General features: G+C 34.3%; 4 protein-coding genes across 4 annotated transcripts; 3 read left to right on the top strand and 1 right to left on the bottom strand.

Annotated features, from left to right (window-relative positions):
- Nucleotides 1-1,242: 1,242 nt before the first annotated feature.
- Nucleotides 1,243-15,293, bottom strand: LOC120628581 (ADP-ribosylation factor 1). The gene is made up of 6 exons (XM_039897020.1): nucleotides 15,279-15,293; nucleotides 7,999-8,139; nucleotides 7,480-7,647; nucleotides 6,259-6,368; nucleotides 4,072-4,197; nucleotides 1,243-2,765 (listed from the first exon to the last, which is right to left on the bottom strand). Exons 3-6 carry the CDS (start codon nucleotides 7,625-7,627, stop codon nucleotides 2,601-2,603), a joined length of 549 nt encoding a protein of 182 aa, XP_039752954.1. The 5' UTR covers nucleotides 7,628-7,647; nucleotides 7,999-8,139; nucleotides 15,279-15,293; the 3' UTR covers nucleotides 1,243-2,600.
- Nucleotides 10,378-13,574, top strand: LOC120628580 (tRNA (cytosine(72)-C(5))-methyltransferase NSUN6). Its single transcript, XM_039897019.1, has 7 exons — nucleotides 10,378-10,558; nucleotides 11,043-11,238; nucleotides 11,521-11,677; nucleotides 12,020-12,227; nucleotides 12,355-12,645; nucleotides 12,723-12,904; nucleotides 13,398-13,574. The coding sequence occupies exons 1-7, from the start codon at nucleotides 10,445-10,447 to the stop codon at nucleotides 13,537-13,539; spliced, it is 1,290 nt and encodes a 429-aa protein (XP_039752953.1). The 5' UTR covers nucleotides 10,378-10,444; the 3' UTR covers nucleotides 13,540-13,574.
- A 642-nt stretch (nucleotides 15,294-15,935) lies between the features above and the next one.
- On the top strand, nucleotides 15,936-16,802 carry LOC120628756 (NADH dehydrogenase [ubiquinone] 1 alpha subcomplex subunit 6-like). Its single transcript, XM_039897365.1, has 3 exons — nucleotides 15,936-16,139; nucleotides 16,280-16,395; nucleotides 16,579-16,802. Exons 1-3 carry the CDS (start codon nucleotides 16,010-16,012, stop codon nucleotides 16,705-16,707), a joined length of 375 nt encoding a protein of 124 aa, XP_039753299.1. The 5' UTR covers nucleotides 15,936-16,009; the 3' UTR covers nucleotides 16,708-16,802.
- A 1,805-nt stretch (nucleotides 16,803-18,607) lies between these two features.
- On the top strand, nucleotides 18,608-20,784 carry LOC120628912 (NADH dehydrogenase [ubiquinone] 1 alpha subcomplex subunit 6-like). The gene is made up of 3 exons (XM_039897580.1): nucleotides 18,608-18,829; nucleotides 20,005-20,120; nucleotides 20,614-20,784. Exons 1-3 carry the CDS (start codon nucleotides 18,700-18,702, stop codon nucleotides 20,740-20,742), a joined length of 375 nt encoding a protein of 124 aa, XP_039753514.1. The 5' UTR covers nucleotides 18,608-18,699; the 3' UTR covers nucleotides 20,743-20,784.
- The last annotated feature ends 6,094 nt before the right edge of the window (nucleotides 20,785-26,878 follow it).

The raw sequence follows: 26,878 nt of genomic DNA, 5'->3' as shown, positions 1-26,878 counted from the left end.
ATTCACTACAACTTGTGCCCTATCTTATGTAATCATTATTTCAGGCATACCCCATAGTCACATACATTTAAACTATGAAATTAGAAAAAAAGATTTAACATTATAGGTGCCTACAATATCAAATGAAACAACAGGCTATTATTAAATTTAAATGAAAAGGGGACAAGTTAACGTGAATGGACTGTAGTAAACCTGTAAGAAAAAGAGGTACAACTGAGACAAAAAGCGTAACTTCATTAAAGATTATAGCGGTGCAGCTTCTTTAATAATTAGATAGATTATATTATATTATATAGATTATGTACATAATAAAAATTCTTAAGTATTTTCTGTTTAGAATTTACAGCACCAGCTCGGAGTTTGGAAATTGGCGGTATCATCCTCCGTGCCTCGGAGAGCACGATAAGCTACGGTTATTATCACTTGTGATAATAGTAGTTAAAGCCTACGAACCGGGATGGGAGCATGGCGGTGGAACTATGCTCTAAACCCGTCTCTCCTTTGATGATGCACATATCAAAACCTACTTAGTTAAATCTTATCATAATCGGTGCAGTGGTTGTGCCGAATACTTACCAGTCTGGATAAAATCAGAACACAAAACCGGAGCAGCAGAAACCTGGGCTATTTTCGGTTGAGATGACGAAGATGAACATTTATCTGTCCATATCATTATTAATTTGATCGATTATAGAGTTCCTGTGTATTTTCCTGATATGACAGCACCCATTTCATAAGTTGTACTATTTGCATTACGTTTAGTATATTGATATAACAAGGTAAAAATTCATTGGTGACAAAACCTACCTACTTATAACGTCAAATTCGATAGGAAATAGTCCTATTCCCAGATAAACTGCGATTAAGAATCGTGAACTAAATTATTAATGTTTAATGTTTTGTTTGGGACACATTTGCTTTTCGTATTTTCTACTAGCTGATAGCCACTCTTTCATTGGCATTTTACTGCATGCAAATTCCCATCGTGGCACTGGATTCGCCCCTACCCTTAGTGACATTTTCGAAGTTTTTATATTTTGCGTATTTCATTACGCATTTGCAAGAGAACAATAATGTTAGTTTTGAAACTGAGGACCGGCTGCTCATTATTAGCATGAAATAATTTATATTAAAGCAGTCTGCAATTTCAATAAGCTTCATATCTTTCTGTAAAATACAAATCGATATTTTTCAAGTGATACAGCCAAATTAGAAAACTAAAGGATCACAAGTAAAAACGAATTTTGGTGAGGATATTTTATTCCATAATACAGCATAAGACAAACCGGAATGTCACATTTCGCTCTCATTGAATCTTCTCGATTTTCATAAAAATAAAAAATAAATCTCCACCACACGCCACATAATCATATCCTTGAATTGTATTTTAACAATTTCTTCTAAATTATTATAAAAATGCTAAGTTATAATTAATTGTGTAAGAGCAAAGTACCACTGAGAGATCTGAGCACTGCTTCCCTGCGCAGAGACACCTCAAAATGACACCATGATCATCTAATACATATTACACCTAAATTAAATCTCGGTTCGTCATGAGAAGTCAACTATAAATGCAGGTCACGACGAGCCGTTCTACTAACGGTGGACGCCGCCTGTAATGATTTCAAATGTGATCGAATGTAAAACACATAACAGCTTACTCTACCTAGTTAACTTCAATAAAAAATAAACTATCATCATACAATAAGTCGTTCGAATAATTGGAATATGCTCGAAGACAGTGGAACGTCCACAGTACAAATTAAACTGGAGGTGAAGTTATAAGATAAAAACCACAAAGCGATGTGAATAGGTTCTGACACAAGTGTCGAAGATCCTAAAGGAGGAACTCTTGCTTATTACCTCCATGAATAGAAATATCCACTCAGTATTGATGCAACTTTAATGCTCCCCGGTACACCACAACCCGCAGCTGTTACCACAGCATTAGTACCCCCACTACAGGCAGTTACTACTAATCTAGTGAATTAAAGTCATTGAAGTAAATTAACTTTAAATACTTTATTACGACAACTTATTCCACATTATAGTATACATATAAAACAAGTTATGCTGTGATTCACTTTATCACGAGTCAGCTACACATAAAATGTACCTATCCACATCACAATGCGCGATTAATTGAATGTACACTGTTTCATTTATTCAAAAACTGTTTACAGATACATTTGAAACAAATAAATTGAAATTTTGCATTAACTTTACATTTTACACACTACATTTGTTCAACGTCATCAGAGATGAACAAACAACGCAATCCCTGACTGATTACCGCATTGCACTAAGTACAGCATATGACCTCTATATTTTTTTTTTGTACAAATTAATATTCGTTATATTATATTTTGGAAAGTTCAATATGTAGCGTCGCGTTGTTTAAGTCAGTTTTCGAGTCGGGCATCGGTTAAAGCGAGTGGTTCGGCGAGAATGCGATGCGAGCTCGGTCACCGGGTGACACAGTAATACATTTATGATACCGCACATAATACATTGTATTCATTTATAGCAAATAAAGTTAACATATCTTAAACCATAGTCTCTTTCAGTAATCAGATTAGTCTGTGAGTGTGCACAGGAGGTTAGCGGTTGGCGTTCTTGAGCTGGTTGGAGAGCCAGTCGAGCCCTTCGTACAGGCCGTCGCCGGAAGTGGCGCAAGTGGCCTGGATGTACCAGTTGCGGTTGCGCAGTGAGTGCAAGCCCAACTTGTCTGTTATCTCCGCCGCGTTCATGGCGTTTGGCAGATCCTGGACAAATTCATTCAAATCAATGCAAGAATACGATATTAATTATTTGACAAACATCCATACTAATATTATAAATGCTAAAGTGTGTCTGCTTGTTTTGTTCGTTTGTTACCTATTTTCGGCTTAACCGTTGAACCTATATTGATGAAACAAACTTAGCACACAGCACAGCTTGCATACTGGAGATAGACATAGGATAATATTTATCCCTGAAAAGATGTTAGTTAAATCTACCCACAGTTTAAAAATAATGCATTTGTTACCTATGACCGCTTTGAGAAATAGTATGCATCCTGGTGAAGGCCAAAATAAACAGTTCCAACGGGATTTTTACGACCTCTGGCGCAGACGCAAGTGCAATGGCAAGGCAATCTAGCGTTCCGGTACGGTGCCAAGTAGAGACCGACTAAGGTTTAATTTAACTTACCAAATGAAATTGCAGTCAAGGGCTAACTTGTAATGGATTAACATTAAAATAACAGATACATAATGCACTAGTAGTTCAAGTCTAAGACCATAGCACAATCCAGAGATAAGATGCACTTGGACATATTTGGAGATTTATCTCAAGACCATGCATGCATTTGCAGTGTTGACCAACAGCAAATCTTGAGATGTTAGTGAAATCAGTTTGGTTGTTCAACATGAAACATACTTACACGTCAAACTAAACAATCAATAGAAAATAGTTTTGATTTATGGACATGGTGGGTACGACTTCTCCTTGGACAAAGCAAATCATTGATAAACTTAAGTATAACAGAAATTAGGTAATTATTTCTTTTCTGTTTTTAAAACACTATTATTATTGATCATTATTTTATATTTCTGGGAGTCGCAATGTGTTTTGATTGGCCTACACAAATCCACTATTGACTAAAACGCAATTTGTGAGAGAGACATTAATTCAGTCAATAACAGTGAAGTTAACAAAAAACCGTATGGTTTAAAAAGATAAAAGCGAAATAGATTGGCAGTCACATTTATCAATATTGTGCAAATAAAATGCAACATATATACATCTCATATGTATAATCAATGCCCCGGTTCATCTGGCATACCAAGACTAAACCACCTCACAAGCAAAATTATAGCCCTATTCAGCAGCTTAAGGGCCAGCACCCAAACAAAAGAAAAGACACAGCAACTATGGATCTTTAGTTTCTAATCAATATGGGTTGCTGCCAGGTATGCATTATTTTCTTGGCAGAGCATCATATCTTGTGTACCGATCCATAAATGTCACCATTCTTTTGATTTATCTTCGTTTTTCTTAAAGAGGTAAGTCTAGTAAATAATATGTTACCTGTTTGTTTGCGAAGATTAAGAGTACTGCATCTCGTAACTCATCTTCACTTAACATTCTCATGAGTTCTTCGCGCGCCTCGCCGATACGCTCTCGGTCATTACTGTCTACTACAAAGATGAGACCCTGAAATTTAAATCCAAACCAAAATAAACAATAAAGTTGCAAAAAATACTTTTAAAAGATTTCAGCGTAATACACTTCTAATAAATGTATATAAAAACATGAGAAATATTTAGTCCAGTGATTTGCTCACTTGCGATCTTATCTGATCTCTAACTGTACAATTGAATAGCAAAACAGGTCTTGCTTCCAAAGAAAACTGGTCTTAGTCTATTAAGGAATTCTAAACTGGGGAATCTATTGGGGGAGTTAACCAGCCAGAAAACAACCTTCCATTTACTAGGTCATAATGCACAACACTGTATTAGATAGGTTGTCAACCGAGAGTGACGGCAGATCAGAATACAGCTGTCACCACCAGTTTTACTCTTGTGTTGTAAGTGGTGACTAAAGGAATACAACGGTGAGCAGCATCTTCTGTGTTATTCCTACCATCAACTGCAATCACCAATGTGTCTGCGTTTTGTGGTGATTATGGGCAAACCCTCTAGTTTGGAGAGGCCTTTAGTCCACATGCCTTTATGCATTGAACTGTTACAGGCTATTGATTAGTCAGTCAGCATTAATAATAATGTGCTTCACACAGGCATCCTCGTCTTTAAATGAGTGGAATTTATAGATAAACACCTCCACGGTCCTCTAATGAGTTTTTAATTTAATAAAAAAAAAAAAAGATATATAGTGAAAAAAAATAACTGAGTTCTATGCTCAACAACCCTTTAGTTATGTATTAGTGCACCAATGATGTAACAAAGAGCAGATATAATATCCCATGGGGTCTGATAATATAATTATCTTTTCTAAACTATCTTACAATACAAATCTTTTTAGTCTGATACGAAGCTACGGCCATGGCTATTTACTATCAACAGAGCTAAGCATTCCAGTAAAATGTTGCTTAATTGGTTAGCCTGCTACCCTCTCAGATGAAGAGCAAACTTTCAATGAATACCAATTAGTGTTGTCTAGTTTATTTACCCAGAGCGAGCATTACTGAGCTGAGCAACTAAGTACTACTAAACACAGGTTATTGAAATTATGAAATTACTGTTTAATATTTTTAATAATTTTTTACTCCACAAAAAGTTAGCCCTTGAATGCAATCTCACCTGATGGTAAATGATGATGCAATCTAAGATGGTAACAAGCTAACCTGTATAGCAGTTATATTAAACTCATACCACTAATCAGTTAACACGAAACTTCAACTATGAAAATCACTTAGCAGCACTTTTTTGTCGGTGGGGTGGTAACTAGCCACGGCTGAAGACACCAGACCAGACTAGAGAAAATACAGAAATTAAGAATTGCCCCCCAGCTAGGGATCAAGCCCAGGACCTCCCACTTAATACCCCAATGCTCAACCCTGCGCTGGTATTCAAATACTTATATAAAAATTAGCTGTCCCATAAGCTCAACAATGGTTGAATACAAGTATAATAAATAATCAGTATTACTACTAAAATTCCCACTTAAATCATAGTGTGAGTCATATATAATTATCATTGCAGGTACCAAACCTATTCCAATAATCACAAAAATGATGTAACATTGTTGTAACATAAAAGATAGTAGATACATAAATTGCCCAAACTTTACCAAGAATAGTGCTATTATATAAATGGGCCATTTGTATCTAACAAAAATGGAAAAGAACTGATAAACAACAAGGGGATTGATCTGTGTTAAGTACAATGAACAATTTAAAATGAAAGATTTAGTACAATATCATTCTGGTAAGTCTCCAGACTGAGCATTGTGGCCACCTCTACCTCACAGAAATATGTGTATCAAGCTTGTTTTGGATCTCAAGCTAAAATATTCATGATTACATTGCAGCTCATTCACCCACTGGCTTCACTCACAAGTGTGTGCAGAGAAAGTTCCAGTTTAACTACAGACTGACTGCATTATAGTTGGAAATAATATTTAATATATTATGTGGACACATTGTATTGATAAAGAGTTAATCATAAGAGGTAGCTAAAATGAGCAATTTTAAGAAAACTAATTGAAATACAGGTTTGTTTAAAAGCTAGAACATAATAATAACTTAAAAAGTACCTGTGTATTCTGAAAGTAGTGCCTCCATAATGGTCTGATTTTGTCCTGACCACCAACATCCCACACAGTGAAGCTGATGTTTTTGTATTCTACAGTTTCCACATTAAATCCTGAAAACAATTAATGCAACATATGTATTGAAGGTTATCAAACCTTACTATGGTGTTGTATGCTTTGCAAAAGATAAGCAGCCCTATATAAAGATGGTAACAAATTTAAGTAATGAATTACTATTTTATTACTAACACTGTTTGCATATGTGTATTTACTGAATAGGACAGCAGTGTTGTTTTTAGTATTTTTTTACCGTATTAACAATGTATTCAAAACATCTGACTCAAATTAGTTAGGCTATTTAAAATTTACAAGAACAGCCTAGCCATGGTGATCAATAACTGGCAAGCCTTAGTGACAAAGAATGAGATCACATACAAGAGTTAAACTTTCCTTAAGAAATACTAAAGGTAGGTAAATACAGTAACTTTAGAATGAAAAAAATTAAATCAATTGAACAGGAACATAATAAATTAACAGTTGGTTTACATTAGTGAGTAGATCCATGTCAGTCAAAAGGTACAAGACTTTTGTTGTTGCACTATTGTGCCCCTAAGAGCATATTAATCCATTGATCCTGGTGATATTACATGACATTATAGTAAAATTGTTAAAGCACACAATGGAGCAGTCATGTCTTAATTCTTCTTCTATGAGAGTTAAGGCCTATTCACTGTAGTAGAACACTAATGGGCAATTCTATTGTTATTTTGAATCTTCTAATTTGAAAGCAACTAGCTAAAACATGCAACAGTTTAGCACAGGTACCTAAAAGAACCATAAAGGACATCTACCCTTTCCAAAAGACTATCTTATGGGGAAAGCTGATGTACAGAAATCTTAAGAAACTTAACTAAAATTATAACTAATTAATTTACTCTGACATAGGATACCTACAATTCAGGGTTAATATTACAATAAATACTACAATACACAGATCATATACCATACATAACCATACCATATAGAACCTAAGTAAGCAAGCATAGCCTGTTATATGAGTACTAAAATAACTGATGAATATACATAAATACTTATAATATATTTATTTGTGAAGAAATAATATGTATTTCCAAATTGACTTCTACAAATACAGAAATTACTTTTGCATAACCATTTTTACTGAGTAAACAAATTGATTAAGATCATTAAATAAATTGCACTTACCGATTGTGGGAATTGTTGTTACAATTTCTCCTAATTTAAGTTTGTATAAGATTGTGGTTTTACCAGCTGCATCAAGACCAACCATCAATATTCTCATTTCTTTTTTGCCAAACAGGCCTTTAAATAAATTTGCAAACATATTCCCCATTTTGTGGTTTTATAAGCCGTCTGAAAGAGAAATTATTAAAGAATACATTCACTCTGACTCATCCAATCCGACACTATGTTACTATAATCAATGATAATGACATGGCAAGTCACAGGTACAATAAGACGTACATGGCGAAATCCCACCAGTGGTACCCAATAAATATAAATACGGATAAAACTGCAATAAATAAACAATTAAATTTCGTGAAACACAAGTGTAACGTAATAATTAGACAAAGATTAGCGAACACCGCTGTTGGTCGTTCTGTTAAGAGTCACCACCCAGGGTTTGTGTAAGTCGCGATACACGAGTCCATGCACACATTTCAATATATAATTATTATAACTAGGGGAAAGTGAAAAACTTACGTTTTTTTTCGAGAAAATCTAATAAAATATCACGTAAAAACGCTTCAATCCACTGAAGTCTCTACTATTCGCTGGATGTCAAAATGGCGGCGAACGTGGAAGTTGTTCGTGCCTATGCCACGTATCGGCGAAAGTGGCCAGCTTTAAATAAAAAATATTATTAAATTAATATTGAATAAACGGTCACTTTATAGCAGTACATACTAGTTTAGCATATCTTTCTCCATCTTTACATACCATAATTAAAATAAATGTTAAATTTATGTATAATATTTTAAACGATAGTCTGTTGAATCAGCTTTGTGTTTATATACTCTTTGTTATAAAGATTATATACACAGACCAGATTATATAAAAAAATACAACATTTAAAAAGGTACGACCAAGTGGCCAAACTGATATCTCATCCGTGCCCGCAGTGGCCACCTGGTCCATCATAACTTGAAGAATGAACGGATTGGCATTACTGGAGCATTCAGTGTTGCATGGTTACATGACCGAAAATAAGGCTTGTAAATTTTTGGAATTAAAAAAAAGATATTGTGAGCTAAATAATACATAGTATTTTATTGAACAAAATACTGGGGTAATCAGCTGAAGCATTAGTGATGAAAAGTATCGCTTGAGCAGATTCAGCAGCTGCACCAGTCTTTTGACTTTTGTCTGATAAATGGGACAGTGCCATCTCATTTTTCGGATGGACACTTGCCGATAACCACCGGCAAGTTGGAAGGAGGGGTTGCTACGGCGTCACCGGCGGAGTGGGGCGAGTGCGAGAGCTCGCCATGAGAAGAGCCCCAAAGCTCGACGACATCGGGGGAAGGTGGGTGGGACGTCAACCCGAGAGTGCCTCCTGCGAGGACTCGGACCTCGGCTCGGTTCGACGTAAATCTGACTGTTGATGGACTTTTGGACTAATCATTATTTAGTCTGAACGCCCCCGTGACCGTGGAAAGGGAAAGGGTTCACGTCCGGATGACGTCAGAAATCGGGGCCCTCATCTTCGCCGGCGAAGACGCTGTGTTTGTTGTCGGGGACAGTGCCATTTACCAACCAACATTTTATAGATCAGGTATTTACCAACCAACATATTATTATAGATCACCGTATTTAGTAACTTTGCAAACTTTGGCCGTCCAATTATGTTTTATGTGACGATGATCATTGGGTAACTAGTTAGATAAGTTACTAAATCGGGCAGCAGTGTCGCTCACATTATTATTTAGTTTCAGACACATTTATTTATTCTCAGAAGAAAAAATATTTACAATAGGAACAAGAATTGTCACTCTTAGCGACTGGCGAGGTAAACGCACACATTTAATTTCTGTCACATTGTCAATATTCATTAACACAAATCTTAATTTTAAACAAATGCACTTCATGCACACTAAAATTACAACCATCAAGATCTAAAAACAATAAACAATAAAATCAAGATAAACCCTAACTCAATGACACTGTCATATCAATATGCCAAAGTGATGCCAAAGGTTTACCAAACAAGCAATCTGTGGTAATAATGTGGTTAATCTGTGGTCAGTAAAGTGTGTCATGTCTATGGAGGGTAGAGGTAAGGAGAGTCATCTGTGTATATGAAAAAGTGTCGTCAAAATGTATTAAATTAGGATGGCGCCACATTTGCATAAAAAGAAACAACTCTTAAAAGAAGCGCCAAATATAAATACCGTACTATTTACTGTTTACGAAATAAAATCACTCTAAACGCACGTTTGGTTATAATAAATCTGTAAGGTTATATTTACCACAATATTTTGTACAACGTAAGTTGTTGAAATTCTCAATAATAAACTACTTTAGTCTACTGTTATTTAGCGCAACAACTGGAAACTTTTTCAACTTTTCTCCCATATAAGATGACTCTCCTTACCTCTACCCTCCATAGTCATGTCACATGTGTTGTAGTGTGTACACATTATGGAGGGTAGAGGTAAGGAGAGTCATCTTATATGGGAGAAAAGTTGAAAAAGTGTCCAGTTGTTGCGCTAAATAACAGTTCAAAAATCCTCCACAATGGCGCTGGTGGATGCACAGGGTATGGTATGAATGTAGCAATCGTAGATGAATTGAAGTATGCCGAGTTAAAAACTTTAATGTCATTATCGACTAAAGTAGTTAATTATTGAGAATTTCAACAACTTACGTTGTACAAAATATTGTGGTAAATATAACCTTACTTCCTTGTATCTCCATACTACCTTGTTTATTTTTCAAGCCTACTCTAACAATATTTATATTTGGCGCTTCTTTTAAGAGTTACCCTGATGCAAATGTGGCGCCATCCTAATTTAATACATTTTGACGACACTTTTTCATATACACAGATGACTCTCCTTACCTCTACCCTCCATAGTACACATGTACGATTTGTTTTGAAGGAATTTAAAAATATGTCATTATAATTATCGTTTTTGCACAAAACACAATGGTTTTGAGTAGTTTACAGAATTGGCTTTCTAAAGCGCCAAATTATACAATATTCAGAGTGAATAAGTTAACAAACTTTGATATTAACCAATTGCAAAAATTCTTAGAGGAGGTAAGTATGGATTATACTTTTCATATAATATATTAACCTAAATCTTTGTTCTCCATAGAGACTTATTTAAACTTGTCACATTATTATTTTATTCTCTTGTTGTATTTTGTGGCTTGTCTTCTACTTGAATTTCCACTTTTCCTTGAACTTATTGTAGTGAAATTGGTAGATTCCACAACCAAGTCTTGTGAATTATTTGGTCCCAGTAACTATGTGGTAATTTTAAAGCAATCCTCACCTCCAAGCAGAATAATGGATCCGAGATCTCAATCTCTTTCTCATGAAGTCCAATTATTTCTTTATTCAAATAGGCTCTTTTGATGCAACTAATAACTACATTTGTAAACTTAACATTAAAGCTACAAGGATCCAAATGTCCTCCGCAGTGGAGGCTCATGCCCAGCAGTGGGAGATTAGGCTGTGATGAAGTATTGTTAAAGTATATCCAAGTTGTCTAACATGTTGTAGTTATTTTACTTTTCAGCAAAGCAAGGAACTAAACAGTGCACTAATACCTGACATAAGTTTTATACAACCTGACTGTGTTGTTGTTAAGCAGTGGCCTACAGATACTGTTGTTGAGAGAAGTGGAAATGAAGTAATAGTTGATACTATATGCGGCGCTGCAGTGTTAAGGGGTGCACATGTCTATGCTCCTGGAGTGCTAGGACTCCCTACTAGTAGGTACTAAAAATATTCTGAAAATAAGACCAAAACTAAAAATGTTACTGCTTTTGTTCTAGCATGTAGTATGCACACCTCTCATTCTGCCACACACTGGTAAAGCGAAGCAGCCGACTATTACTTAGCTTTGTTTGTCAGAAAATTATATTTTTGAGAGGTTTGCAAACATCATCCCCACTATGCTACAATCAATAAACCATAGACATATATTGATTCTTTATTATTCCACTAAAAGTTAACTGTAGCATTCTCGTGAAAAAATTATTTCCTTATTTCAGATGTCCAATTGGAGGAAAAAGTTGATATTTATGCTGATTTGGATGGTCAATGTAAGAGAGGTCTGAAAGTGGAATATAATGGGAACAAACTTTATGTTGGAACTGGATATTTAAAAATGTTACGTCATGATCTTTTTGATAATGGAATACTAGCAAAGTAAGTATAAGTCTGCTGCAAACTAAGTGTTACATGACCTTGATAACCAGTGTGCCATAGTAAATTTTAGCTATTGCATGCAATGAAGTGGTGATACTCCAGTGGATAGGATGGTAGTGGGCCAGCAATGGGTTGATATGATGATGAGCAAAATTATATTAGTAAATTAATCTACTTAGTGTAAGAACATTAAAATTTGGTAGACTAAGACAACATTAAGCTAAACAATATGATTTTAATGTAACTTGTATAAAATGCCTTTTTTTACATGTCCACATTTATATGTGACACAACTAATTATGTGTAACCTACAAGTTTATTTATGTGCATAATTTATTTCAGTGGAATTGCAATTCATACATTGCTTCCTACATCACGATTGCCAGTAATTAATGAAACAGTCTGCCCTAAGGGGCAATTATTACTACAAAATTTTCCATCAATTGTGACAGGATGGGTTGTTGATGCAAAGGCTTATGAGCATATTTTAGATATGTGTGCTGCCCCAGGAAACAAAACCACTCATCTGGCTGAAATGTCTGATAACAAAGTAACTACAGTTTATAATAAAATTTGTTTATGGTATAATTTAATTTCTGTTATTCAAAGTTATTTAATTGATCATATGTACCTATTTTCTTTTTTAACAGGAACACAAATTTAATTTTTAATTACAGGCACATATCATAGCCATAGACAAAAGTGAACAAAAAGTAGCCAAGATAAAGCAAACCTGTGAAACACAGGGTGTTTCTTGTGTTGATGCATATGTTTATGATTCAAGGAAATGCCATTCAGATAGAAATGCTGATCTAAAATGCCCTCCATTTTCTTCGAAAACATTTGATAAAGTTCTTTTAGATGCACCTTGCAGTGGCTTAGGGCAAAGGCCACAACTAAGTGAATGTAAAATGTCTCCGAAAATGTTGCAATCATACAAATTTGTTCAAAGAAAGTTGTTTGATGCAGTGAGTGTTTTATAACTATTTTCTTTATATTCTAATTTCTATGGGACCTAAATTCTTACTTGTTTTATTTGATTCAGGCTGTACAAGTGTTAAAAGTGGGTGGCAAATTAGTTTACAGCACTTGCACTGTGACTATAGATGAAAATGAAGGCATGGTTGCTTGGGTGTTGAAAAATTTTCAATGTTTGCAACTTATACCAGCAGATCCATTTTACGGTGGGCCAGGCTTACCAGATGTTGGTCTATCGGATGAGCACAGGTAAATAATAAATGTTTAAGCTGATTGTTACTGTCATTCTTTGAGATCCTACCAACCAACTGAGATGAAGGGTAAACTTTTACCCTTCTTCTCAGTTGGTTTACTCTTAGCAGAGCAGTTTTTTGTTATTCCAGGTATATGTACAGGAATAAAACTGCAATCTCACCAGGTGGTTAGGGATGCTGCAGTGGTAACATGGTAGCAACTGACCTGTATGGCAGTTATATTAAACCCATTTGGTTTCTACCCGACATTATACTGAAATGCAGAAGCACTTGCCAACCAATGCTGATGACCTATATCTCACTTGCCTGACATTAAAATAGTAAAAGTAAAATAGTAAACTAATGTATAGTCCGATTTAAAATGTATAGTCGTCGCGGAAGTTAACGGTAGTCAACTGTACCATTCCGCTGATTGGGAATACCGAATATCACGAAGTTCGAGATGTTATTTTGATTCGGACTATACGAAATAATTATTTTGTTTACAGGGCTATGGTACAAAGGTTTGGGCCGTTGGATGATCCATTACGGAAAGTGGAAGACTTGTCTAAGAACACTTTAGGTTTCTTTATAGCTGCATTTATAAAAATACGCGATTATGAAACCAATACCCAAAATAATAAAGCATAATATAAAATATACATTGTTAAATGCGCATAAATAAACTGTCTTGACAAAATAATGCTTTAATTTACAAATTTTTACATTTAAAGTTGCTACTCTAGATCATAAACTTTTAGTCTCAAATAGGCTTTTGAACTTACAGTGTTAAAGGCAGTTCCGCAAAGTATCTGGCTGATGAAAACAATGTGAAATATATAACTGACAATAGGTATTTAGTACCGTGTTATCATTCAAAGTCAAAGTCAAATATATCTTTTTTCTAGTAGGCCCATAGGTGGCACTTTTGATCCGCACATAAGAATTACACGGTAGTGAGATGATGGTGATAACCACATTCTTAAACTTAAAACTAAAGCGACGAGCCCACAACAAACTTAGCCGGATGTTTTTTTTTGTTATCACCATCTCACAATGTCATTTAAAATTATACTATAATAGGAGTTTTCTATAAGCTTACTTTAATACAAACTTTGAACTTTTTAAGAGACATCTCCAAGATGTCAATGGGTAGTTTATTGTAGAATTGTATGCAATTTCCTTTAAACGGATTATGAATATTAGAAACTTGTAGTTCTACAACGCACAATATACCCGGACACACCGCGTCGCGTAGCCCGTCCGCTATATTACTTCATTTACTTAGCTCGTAGTGGCGTTCAATCAATAAAAATTAATAAACTTTCAAGCTTTATAAAAGGTACTACTACCTGTTGACAGTGACAATAGATAGTACTTATTTCAAAGCAGCAAAGTCCGCGTTAATTACGTTCTTAACATCCGGTTTCCGTCAGATTCCCCGACAGATTAATAAAATTAAAGAGCCTCCATAAATCGCTGTAACCCTGGCGAACGAACTACCAACCTGGCGGTTACCAAAATTAAACAAATATTCATGGGTTTTCAACCAGTGCTCAGTAATACATAAAATGATAATGTTAAAATCATTAAAAAATAATTCAATCTCTAAGTCTTTTCCTCTAATACATTGAATATTTTGTTGAACCAAGTTGATATAATTAGAATTTGATTTTTTATTATATTTTTGGTTTAATAGTAAATTGTGTTACTCTACTCTTACTATAATTTTTTTCATATATGCCTGAGGGAGTCTCAGTTGTCTGCTTCAACTTCAATGATTTTGATCAAAAATTGTTTAAAAAAAATTTGGATTATGATAAGTAAGATTTAGCTACCAATTTTGATATAATCTAGTAAAATCTAGTGTAATCGAGTTGAATTTCCACATGAAAGGGTTCTGTTCCTAGGTGCTCTAAAAAACTTTTACAACATTATTATAGAGCGAGAAGAAAACACGTTTCTTGTATAGGGTACCCTCCTTTATTAGCAACGTTTTTATATTTGCATTCATAGCGGTAATACATTGTTAAAATTGACAGGTCTAACAGTAGTGACAGCAATACTCACTGCTGTGAACCCCGCGGAAACCCTCTTATTCCCGGGATAAAAAGAAGCCTATGCTATTCCAGACGATAATATATCTCTGTAACAAATTTCAGCCAAATCGGTTCAATCTTTGCGACGTGATTAAGTAACAAATATACAAACTATCGCCTTTATATTCCAGCTTCCGCCCACGAATTAGTCTGCGTGGAATGCTTCAGAATTGGTTCTAAAGAGTTATGAAAAATGTGAAAGTAATAGAAAATCCCGGAAACATATTTTTTCCCTACGGGATAACACGTTATATAACAATATATACGAGCGTATCAGTAACATTTACTTACCTGCTTAAACCTGGCCACCTGACACCTGGCAATACACAACTGCGCAGAGGGGTTAAAAGGCAACCTTAACTTTTTCAATTCTGTTGGTATGGTCTCTTATCTAGTGAACGACTTTTTGAATAACTTATGAGAAAAGTCGATTATATAAATTTAATAAAAAAAAGAAATTTAATACTGTACGTAATTTAACTAGCAACATATCAATGACTATGTTATCTATCATTTATTTCTTGTCATTAATAAAATAATAACAGATGAGGGTATACATTTCTTATACCGGATCTCGCACTACAAAGTACAAGAGCTTCTTACCATTTACCATTATCATTAGGGTTGTCATAACTTGTAAGATCCAATACGGGATTTTTTTTGCTCCGATGCCCAATACGCGACATGCGATTGTGCATCGGATTTTCAACTACACCATATATACATAGCATGAACTTATCAAATGGATAAATATTTTGACGAAATGCGGTACAAAGCCAAACCAAGTAGAGTAGTACGGGACGGGATGGTTTAATACGTTCAAGTTAAGTTGAACGAACCATTAACATAGATTACTTTCAAAAACTCAGAGCGTCCTCTTTGTTGGAGGTCACAGAGCTGTTTGACGTCTGTCTGTGAGTAAAACGATAAGTGTCATTAATTGACACTAGAATCCAAAATATGTCAATATTTATTACAAGAATTGTCGAATGAAGTAGTTTTCTTAAAATTTAAATTCAACAATGTCGGCCAGACAAGCTATACAAGTTGGCACCAAAACAGTAAGACCCGTGCTTTCCTTGACCCAGGCAGATGCAAGATCGAGAGTTTTAAGCCTTTACAAAGCATGGTATCGTCAAATTCCCTACATCGGTTTGTAGCCTATTATGTCATCAGTTAAAACCTAACATTACGACGAAGTTTTCTCGTAATGTTAGGTTTTAACTTGAGAATATCAGCAATACTACATATTTCAGGATTTATTATATAAATTAACCTTCCATTGTTTTCAGTGAAGGATTTTGACATCCCAAAATCAGAAGCACAATGCAGATCAAAACTAAAAGAAATTTTTTTGAAAAACAAGGATGTTAAGGATATAAGAGTTATTGATATTCTTGTCATCAAGGTATTTCACCATTTATATATCTATTTATAATTCTTAAATCAATCTTATTGTGCAACATAGCAATAGGTTTTTCTTTAAAAAAATACCACCCACAGTCTTACAGTAACACACTAAATATAAATTAAGTCATATGTAATATTCAATTATTCTAGAAAATTGAGTAAATGTAACATCATATTTCAGGGTCAGATGGAGCTGAAGGAAACTGTAAATATCTGGAAGCAGAAGGGCCATGTTATGGCATATTTCAAGCCAACCGAAGAGCCCAAGCCTAAAGATTTTCTGTCAAAATTCTTCACTGGACTTGAATAACTTCCCACAAATTGAATATTTCTTAGAAAGTCAAAATGTACCATAGGTTAATTTCAATAGAGAATTGATTTAACACACATAAAATTTTTCTTCAATTGGTTAGATCTTAATTGATATTACCCTTTTTACCCAACTTCAAATTGTTTATGTAAGTAAGTGATCTGATGTATAAGTCAGGGTTTCCCAAACTTATTTTAACATTGACACCGTTGGGAAGTTGCCATATTCTTTCGACAACCTGGCCTTCTTGCAGTTCTTGCCATACATTCACCTACTAGTAATTCTAGCCTAATAACAATTTAAAGGAAAAACTACATTTAGTTAGACCAGGGCATGAAGGTTAAAGTTAACAAATGTAGTTATCACCATCACCTCACAATACCATTGTTGTGAAGTGATGGTGATAACATATACGACGAGTATGAATGCTTCATAAGTGCCTGTGATAGGCATACATGATTAAAGAATTTTGAATTGCATCAAATTTTTTGTTACAAGATAAAAACATAAAAAAAAAGATCGCCTCACAACACCCCTGGGATAATACCGTGGAGCACTAAGACATCGCGGTGCACAGTTAGGGATGCCCTGGTATAAGTAGGTATATTGTGTAGTAATATATTCCAAAGTTAAAAAAAAAAACTCATAAAATTTTCATTCATTCTCCCTCATGATTTCTTATTAATATAAATGATTCCACGATGCATTTATTATATAATTTATTTTAATTATGTTAATGGATATTTAAAAAATGATATGGTATTTTACGTAAAATCATTATCATTCTCAGCCTGTTATTGTCCCATCCCTTTAATGTTCAAACACAAAACTCTCGTCTAAATGACAGAATTATAGAGCAGAGATCCACTTTATTATTAACTAGCGGACCCCAGCGACTACGTCCGCGTATGAGTCAATCGAGAAGTTAGAATATTCTGATGCATCATAATCATCGTCGGTATGTATCTACTATTACTTAACGTGGTATTTTAGTTGATACATACATACATACATACATACAAGGATTACCATCCTTCGATCGTTGTCCCATATGCCTTGCGACTAACAGTTATTTGTGAAGAGTTATATACAATATTTATAAGATCCTTATTGAAATAAGACTGTACATGCTTGATAGTACACACTTACAAATAAAAAAATAATCATTAAAATCGGTTTAAATTTATCGGAGCTATGAAGTAAAATTGATAAAATTTTCATCCCATTTCCCGGCCGAAACTTATCGTTTATCGAGATAAAAAGAAGCCTATATATTGACCCGGAATATCAACTACCACTATACCAAGTTTTATTTGAATTTTGAATACATTCAGTAGTTTTCACGTGATGCCCGGACAGACAGACAGACAGACAAAAATTAAACAAAAATCTGTTTTGGACTGCCATTATAAAGCATCCCCCGGTCAAAAATTTGTACAGAAATCTTTCAGTTACAGTTTTATTATTAATGACACTATGACAATGCGTATCAAGGTGACTAGGTAGTGTTTATATCCCCTCTGCCTAGGAGCGCGGTACCGCAACACTTAATATATTTTCAAGGGATTCTATCCTCAATTTTTTTTTATTTGCCGATTCTAACCAGCGAACCAAAAAACCACCAAGCAACAAGAGAATAATTATTTTTATTGTCACACTTTTTCATTTTTATGAACAATAAAGTATTAGTAATTGTTTAACCAACTATTATGTACTATTTGTAAGAACACTTTGTTTAACAAGGACATTTAAACTCTTTAAGAAATAATTGCACTTACCCAGGAAAAAATATCATTTTACTCAAACCCCTGACCTCTATAAGTATAACCTAAAGTATAAAAGAGGTCAGTGATTCAAATTGGATTGCAAAAACGGTCAAAAACCCAATCTTCAAAATAGCTGTCAACAACGTCAACAACTGCAGACCACGAATCAGTAAAAACTTGTGTTTTAATCATAAACTTGTCGATCGCCAATTCAACATCAAGTAAAATGGCTGGACGTGAAACAGTAAAGGCTGGATTTAAAATTGCTAAACCAGTATTATCAGCTGATTGTTGCGAAGCTCATAGACGTGTGATGAGCCTATACCGAGCTTACTTTCGTTTTATTCCTTATTTAGGTATGCATGTGTGTTTCACATTTACCGCGTAACTAATATTCTAAGAAATTAGATACACGTGAGTTGTCGTGACTGCGATGTCCTTTGTATAAGTACCTACTTACTGTATACACGAATACACCTTCTTTCGGGGATTCTTTGATCCCTAGATCAGAGTTTCTTCAATAGAAAGAAGGTGTCTGAACCTTCTTCACTTTTAAGTAATAAGGCACGTGCTGTACAACTTTCTTGATAGGAAGCAATGATTAGGAAAAAAGATAGGTCGTGAGGTAACAAGTTTAGTATAAGTACCTTGAACTTTTTTGTTTCCCGGAAGTACTATCGCAATGCTTATTTTCTACCGCCACGCAACATTTTGGCAATGCTGTGTTCGGCAGGGTGATTACGTATCGTTTTCATACAATAAATAAACAAAAGTGACGTTTGACAGCATTGATTGCAAGATTTACGCCTTCGCTGTCGCGACATTCGTAATCACCCTGCCGGTCTGAAGGGCGCGTTTGCTGGTGTTATTACAGGCACATATGTCTTAACACCTACGCCTCAAATGAAAAAAACTTACCCGAAGAGCTCTCCACCCCTTATTTGTTTGTATCAGAAACGTGGATAATAAACGTTTCATACGAGTAAACTGAATCCGAATTATAAAAGGACGCTACATCTCACAGCATTACGTCATAACTGTTTTATGGGTATACCGACACAACACCGGAACAAAACCAAAGCCGAGCCGGATTACTGCATCGCAGGAGTAGCCCGGAGCATCGTAAGGGGAACCTGAAATTCTCTGCATTCGTTGCCCCGTCGGACGGCCGAGTTGACCCGCTACAAACTCATTTTACATATGACTGTTGTTCATAGGAACCCTCGCAATCATAGAGTCGTTTTCGCGTAACGAAAAATTGTTTTAATCTAAAATCGGTGCACAATTCTTTAGAAAACCAAAATCTGTAGTAGGTACAACTGTCACAGCGATAGTTTGGCCCTGCCATCAAATTAAATATTACCCAAGAGCGGCAATATCCAAAAGCCGATTACATCGTGGAAAGTCTCGCGACGAAATAGTCGCGATACTCTTTCTCTTGGAGGTTTTCAGGCAACATTGCGCTTGTGATAGGAATTCGGAGCTGATGATTATTCTTCTGGCTTCATGATCTCATATGTTGTTTTCACAGTTAGACACATGGACATCCCTAAAACTCCTCAGGACTGCAGAATCAAGTTAAGGGAGTATTTCTATAAGAATGCCTGCGTCACGGATCTGCGTGTTATTGACATACTGGTTATTAAGGTCTTGTTTAAATATCCTATTTATGTTCATAGTTCAATATTTTTCAAATATCAATCATCATTATGGTCACATCACATCAACCCTTTACCGGCCTACTACAGTGCACCCTCCTAAAATTAGAAGGGTAATAAATATACAAATATCAATACTTACCAATAAATACCATAACATATTTGTTTGTTTATCTATTGTTTGCAACCTGTATGTCCGGTATGAATTGTGAATAATTTGATCAAATTAAATGTTTTTTATTACGAAGGTCAAAAATATATTTACATTTAAGGAAATGTATGTATCTACTATTAAAAAACCGCATAAAAAATGATCAGTTTTACCCGATTGAATTAAATTGTCCATGTTCATACAATAATTTGCAGTGAGGTATAAACTTAACTTAATCGGGACATCATAAATAAAACACAAGTTCGGTAAAGTTGAATAAAACACGCGTGACCCAAAACACAAAAAAATATAGACGCGTTTTTATTTTTAGGGCTTTATGAATCTGAAGGAGATAACGCATCAATGGCAACAGAAGGGCCACGTCATGGCCCACTGGCATCCCACTCTGGAACCGAAACGATGTGATTTTATTGGCAAGTTTTTATCGAACGAAGATTAAATATTATTTTAATAAATATATTGACATTATTAGATATCCATCAATAAATTTATTCCGATGGACTTGTTTATTTTTTGTTACATTTTCCACCTAATACAGTGTAAATTTTTAAACCAAGGCAATATTTATAGGTAGGTATAAATTACAATACATAACAAGTCATGGTTATTTTGACATTAAATCGATTAGAAACTTCCCCAAAATACCTAATCCTTATTAATGATAACGCAAGGCTATAGGCCCTCTATACTAAAATAAATAAATAAATATACTACGAAAATATCGCCATCTAGTCCCAAAGTAAGCATTCATGTTCATCACACAAATATTGTCCAGTTGCGGGAATCGAACCCACGGCGTTGGACTCAGGAAGCAGGGTCGCTGCCCACTGCGCCAATCGGCCGTCAATACGTAATCGATACAGAAAGCCGGGTATCTTCGTCTCGTCTTCGTCTCGTATATAAGACGATCCTCCCAGTTTATATTTAATACATGGATTAAGACAACGACAACAACAATAGGACAACTTCAACAAGGTTTTATTGACGCGAAACTGCTTCGACACGTCTACCTGCGTTACAACTACGTTTGTTTGGCTGTTTAGGGTCGTAGCATAATGTTTAATACCCTAGATATAATCTTAAGAATTTACCAATCGAATACAAAAAAAAATTATAAAAGTGACTGATATTTTCTGACCTTTCCAACAAATACACTTTCATTTCTTGCTGAGCATTAAAATGAGCACGGATTTTTGATAATATAATATATTCCACTATTTCGTCTCAACCTATTTATTAATCGATATGCCTTGATATACGACGTGTTTCCAAACAAACTTTTAACCTCTACTTAACCCAAATATTAAAAAGTTATAGCCTATATCACAGGCTTCTTTAAGTATTGGGCTGACAGACACAAAAATGATTTCTTTGTTTAATCCGACTGAAACTTCCAGAGACGAACGCGTTCAAACAAAACAACAAACTCTTCAGCTTTATTATAAGATTCTTAACCATCTCGGAAACAATTCGCAAAGGTTTGAAAGCTTACTAACTCCGTACCTACATAAAGTACGCAAGCTTTTTCATTACTACCCTCCACAAACTCCATTGCGGGTTTTTTTGCGGCCTTAGATGGAGCGAGCTTGCCTATACCTTTTCACTCTTAATTTGAAGGAACCCAGGACGGAAGCCAGAAGGGCATTCCAGATCTTTGCGGTGCGAATAAGACATCAACTACGTAACGATGCAGATCTTTACGATTCAGTTCGATGGTATAAAGGTGAAGAAATTAAATATTCACACACACACACCCAGCCGCCACTACAGCCTAACCTTCGTCGCGGCATTCTGTATCCTAACCTATGTCAGGACTCTGGTAAAGCTTTATCTAGACACAATGATAAAAAATATAAAAATGATGTTCGAATTTTTTTTTTTTCTTTTTTAGGTACTTATGTTTTCATTATATTTAGGTATATAATGTGGATTTAAAGCGATATTTGACTTAGTCGAGAATTTAGACCATGAAGTATAGATACATCACAATTAACAGAAATATAGATGCCTAAACTATATTTTTTTTAGATAAAAATGCATGATGGAGAAAAAATAGGTAAATAATAAATTTAAGATTTATTCCAATATTTTACATAGTCATCATCACAAGGTGTTAAAAGGACGATTAAATAATTCTGTTACACTATGGCAAAAAAGTTTTTTAAATACATCGTGTTTGCTTATTACATACAAGCAATATAACAAGCAAAAAGTCAAATTAATTTAAGTTTATTTTTGTGAGAGCACTTCGTGTTCTGCTTCACGAAATCTTGAATAAAATCTCTCTCAAATAAGTATTCCAGTTACAATTTGCTTAAAGCGGCTGTTTATGCAATCTTACGAATATTTTTAATCCGTCGCAACTATTTACAAAGAGGTTCAAATATAACGATATTTATATTGTAAAGCGAAGGTCAAATAGAGCAAGAGCCCGTGACTGCCAGACCTTCCTTTTATAATATAAGCTGAAAGTTTTTCTATGTATACCTTTAGTAAAGGTAAGAACGATCCCCACCCATTATACCTGGGTAGTGGTGGCTTTGGCAGGTAACAGGTAATAAAGGTGTATAAAATTCCATCTTAAATTTATTAATTTATAAAACTTATTTTTTATATATATCTGTTTGTAACAATATCACAACTTACGTCATTCATTACCAGACGCTTAATACGGTTCCAACCCTTCGCCAGACACCCCTAAACTATAATATTTTGTAATTTTACTTACGTTATTTTTTAAAAGCTGAATTTTATATATGTTTTTTGGGGAACTATAAAAAGATGTTTCTTTAGTAGCCAGACACATTCGAGGGTTCTATCATCCTGCCAGACGCATTGGAGTGCATAGAAAATGTGAGAGCGCGGTGCTTATGTACTAACTGGTGCGAGTGAGACAGGCCGTTCGGTTTATTGCGATCTTGTACTGAAAATTAGCTATCCTTTATCAAGAAATTCAATTTAATAAATTTATTATAAATTTCTAAAACAATTTGCATTAAAGTATAATTTTATAAGAAAATATAATCCGAAAAAATCACTAAATTTAGATTTTCATACGTCTTATGAAGTTTATTATATTTATTCATAATTCTTTTGAAAAGCAAACATTAAAAAAAAATAATTTTATTTCAAACAAATATTCAATGATTTTTAAATCAATTATCAAATTCTTTACAATCAAATGCATTATTTAATAATTTTCATCGTTGTCGTCGATATTTCCATTTTCGTCTTCGCTACTCCAGTCCTCGCAGGTTCTTCATTTGTATCTAGATCAATATTCTGATATACAATTCCAACAGTGTCGTGTAAAGTATCTTTACCACTAGTTGTTTCGACAAATCGATCAAAATTATCATATGCCACACCCGTACAAAGATTTGGCTTTTTTATTATTTTTTCGGGACATACGCTGGATTTTTCTATCGTTGTATATGTGCTTTCAGTTTCTAACTCTTCTACGCCTTGATAACTAATGCAGTGTCCATATCTATTTATAATATCAATTATTTTTCTACTGCTTGTTAAACTCTTGAGGGTGATACCTAACATGATATGTTTCGACGTCTTAACTTGACCATTATGAACACCGTAAATAAGATCTTGAGAATAAGAACGAACAAGACGTGCACATTTTGGGCTATTTTTTCGATTTCGGTTACATCCACTAAGAAGGGTAAAATAAAAGTCTGATAATTCTTGAGGTATCGAAACTTCTCCTGATATTAAATGCTCTGATGTTATTTTTTTTGTTGGTATTTTATTTTTTTCAATTTGGAGTATTAATTTTCTTAAAATCAATGCAGACTTTCGTAAAATGTTCTCTGTTTGTAAATTATCTAGAATAGAATCATCTATAGCTTGTAGATATTTTGGAGCTATTATTTTCTTATTGCGAATGTTAAAAAATTTTATGTCCTTAGAAAATATCTTCAGAATTTTCTCTTCAAGATGGTGTGCTGTAAAAATACCAGTCATATCCATAGAATTTTCTTTAAGACGATTTTGTAATAAATCAATATACAGGTCATGTAAATACACCAATAAAAAGCAGCGTCCTTTTTTAATCACGTCTTCGTTAATAATTGTTCTAATTTCCTCAAAAACTATTTGGTGATACTTTCGTTGGTAATGCCACTCCGTTTTGTCAGGTTGTGCTGTTAAAGAAGATAACTTATTATTGAAACCAACTCGGCATTCTGTATGATAAAAAAATTTTAGGCCAGAAAAATTATTCAATTTATTTAAAAAATCGTTATACTCTTCATGACCTTCAATCTTGGAAATGATGCTAGTTTTAAATTTATCAACATCAGCTGCATGAAGCGGAAGCATTCTAGATCGAATTTTTTTTTTTTCTATCACAAAAAATACAAACGATCTCGTTGTCATTATTACCAACAATATTATCCGACGAAATAATCATGTCCTGAATTGAAATATTATTATCACTAACATCCGGTTCAGAAGAATTAGAATGATCCTGAAGAGTTGAAGATTGTGGACTTTTTGGTGGAGAAATTTTAATTACCTGTGATGTCGTGGGAGATTCTGTAGGTACAGGCTGTAAATAAGATTCATCTTGTGATGTAGAAGGTTGTGCTCCGATTGATTGGGAACGTAAAATTTCTTGCGATTTTATTTGAGATTCCAAATCAAGTGGTACTGAACTCGACTGGAGTGTTGATGATGAAGTTGGAGATGAGTTGCCGGTTAGCACACTGCTTATTTGTTTTTTTCTTTTTATTTTTTCAGTACTTACAGGTTCATTACTGAAGTATTTTTTCATGAGACCTGTAAATGCTTTATAACATGACCGGTGATAACGATTATCTATATATTCACCAGGTAAAATAATGTTTTTATACTTGAGGTTATGTATTTTTCTTAATTTTAAAATAGTTTGACATTTTTTAAAAGTCTCTTCCGAAAATATTACTAGATCTTCACCACTTTTTTTACAGACAAAACAAACTTCTTCTACGTTTTCGTCACTCATGATAAAAAATTTATTTATTTATTAAAACTGGATCACATTTATCAACCAAATAACACAGTTTAATATTACAATGTTTACTATTACTACGACTATATAACTGTTCACTGAATAATACAGAGTAAACGACAGCTGATGCGCAGTAAAAGATCGCAATAAACCGAACGGCCTGTCTCACTCGCACCAGTTAGTACATAAGCACCGCGCTCTCACATTTTCTATGCACTCCAATGCGTCTGGCAGGATGATAGAACCCTCGAATGTGTCTGGCTACTAAAGAAACATCTTTTTATAGTTCCCCAAAAAACATATATAAAATTCAGCTTTTAAAAAATAACGTAAGTAAAATTACAAAATATTATAGTTTAGGGGTGTCTGGCGAAGGGTTGGAACCGTATTAAGCGTCTGGTAATGAATGACGTAAGTTGTGATATTGTTACAAACAGATATATATAAAAAATAAGTTTTATAAATTAATAAATTTAAGATGGAATTTTATACACCTTTATTACCTGTTACCTGCCAAAGCCACCACTACCCAGGTATAATGGGTGGGGATCGTTCTTACCTTTACTAAAGGTATACATAGAAAAACTTTCAGCTTATATTATAAAAGGAAGGTCTGGCAGTCACGGGCTCTTGGACTAAAACGTCCACAGCGTCCAAACAGCGTTTAAGTTGGTGTCTTGCGTTCGTCGTCCGTTCGTTAAAAAAAGGCTTGCTCGAACGCCCGCTGTGATTGGTCGTACGGTAAACGATGCGATATGATAAAATTAAATATTAATAAGCGGCATAATATGTAAATACATTATATACAAGTTCTCCGATATAACTTTCACAACCATAAAACTAGAATATTTTTTGATAACCATATCAACAAATATTAACTAGCCTAAATTATGTTTTAATCATGAATAATTTTTGTGTTACCGATGGACGAATCTTCAAAGAAAATCTACCACGGAAATAAAATTTCGTCACACGTGCGCCAGGAAAGAAACAAAATTGTGCATATAAAACTAAGTGGCTATAGATGAAAGCAAAAAACTAAACTATTGTACCTAGTATTTTTTTTTAGATTTTCAATAAACAGTTAGCCATTTCGAGTGCAAATAGATAGTATTCGAATCAGATTCTAGTGGTGGCTCTTGCTTTTTTTTGTCTTTCTGATAGTGCAGATGAATTTGAAAACGCTGAACTTGTAGCCGACTTCTTTAAGTCTCTTCAAAACCTACTATGGTTTAAGAGCAAGCATTACCTTAGTTCACTTACGAACGACGAAATATTGCTATGATTTAAATAGCTAAAGTACGATTATAAGTAAGTAGTAGGTAGGTTACCATCCTATAAATCCCTACGGCTTTACAACAAGCTCGATTTTTAATTTTATTAAGAAGATAGACAAGTAGGTCCTTTACTGTTGCTATTTTTATCATAATTTGAACTTGTGAGTTTATCAAATCCGGTTACTAAAACCTTTTCTATACATGATTTACTTGCTTCCAAAGTATCGAGAAATAAATATTTCCAAGAACTAATTACAATTTTATTTATATAGTTTTTTTTATTAATTAGCCTT

This window comes from Pararge aegeria, chromosome 13 (genome assembly GCF_905163445.1).
Source record: "Pararge aegeria chromosome 13, ilParAegt1.1, whole genome shotgun sequence".
Lineage (NCBI taxonomy): Eukaryota > Metazoa > Arthropoda > Insecta > Lepidoptera > Nymphalidae > Pararge > Pararge aegeria.
This window is presented reverse-complemented; position numbering and strand designations above follow the sequence as displayed.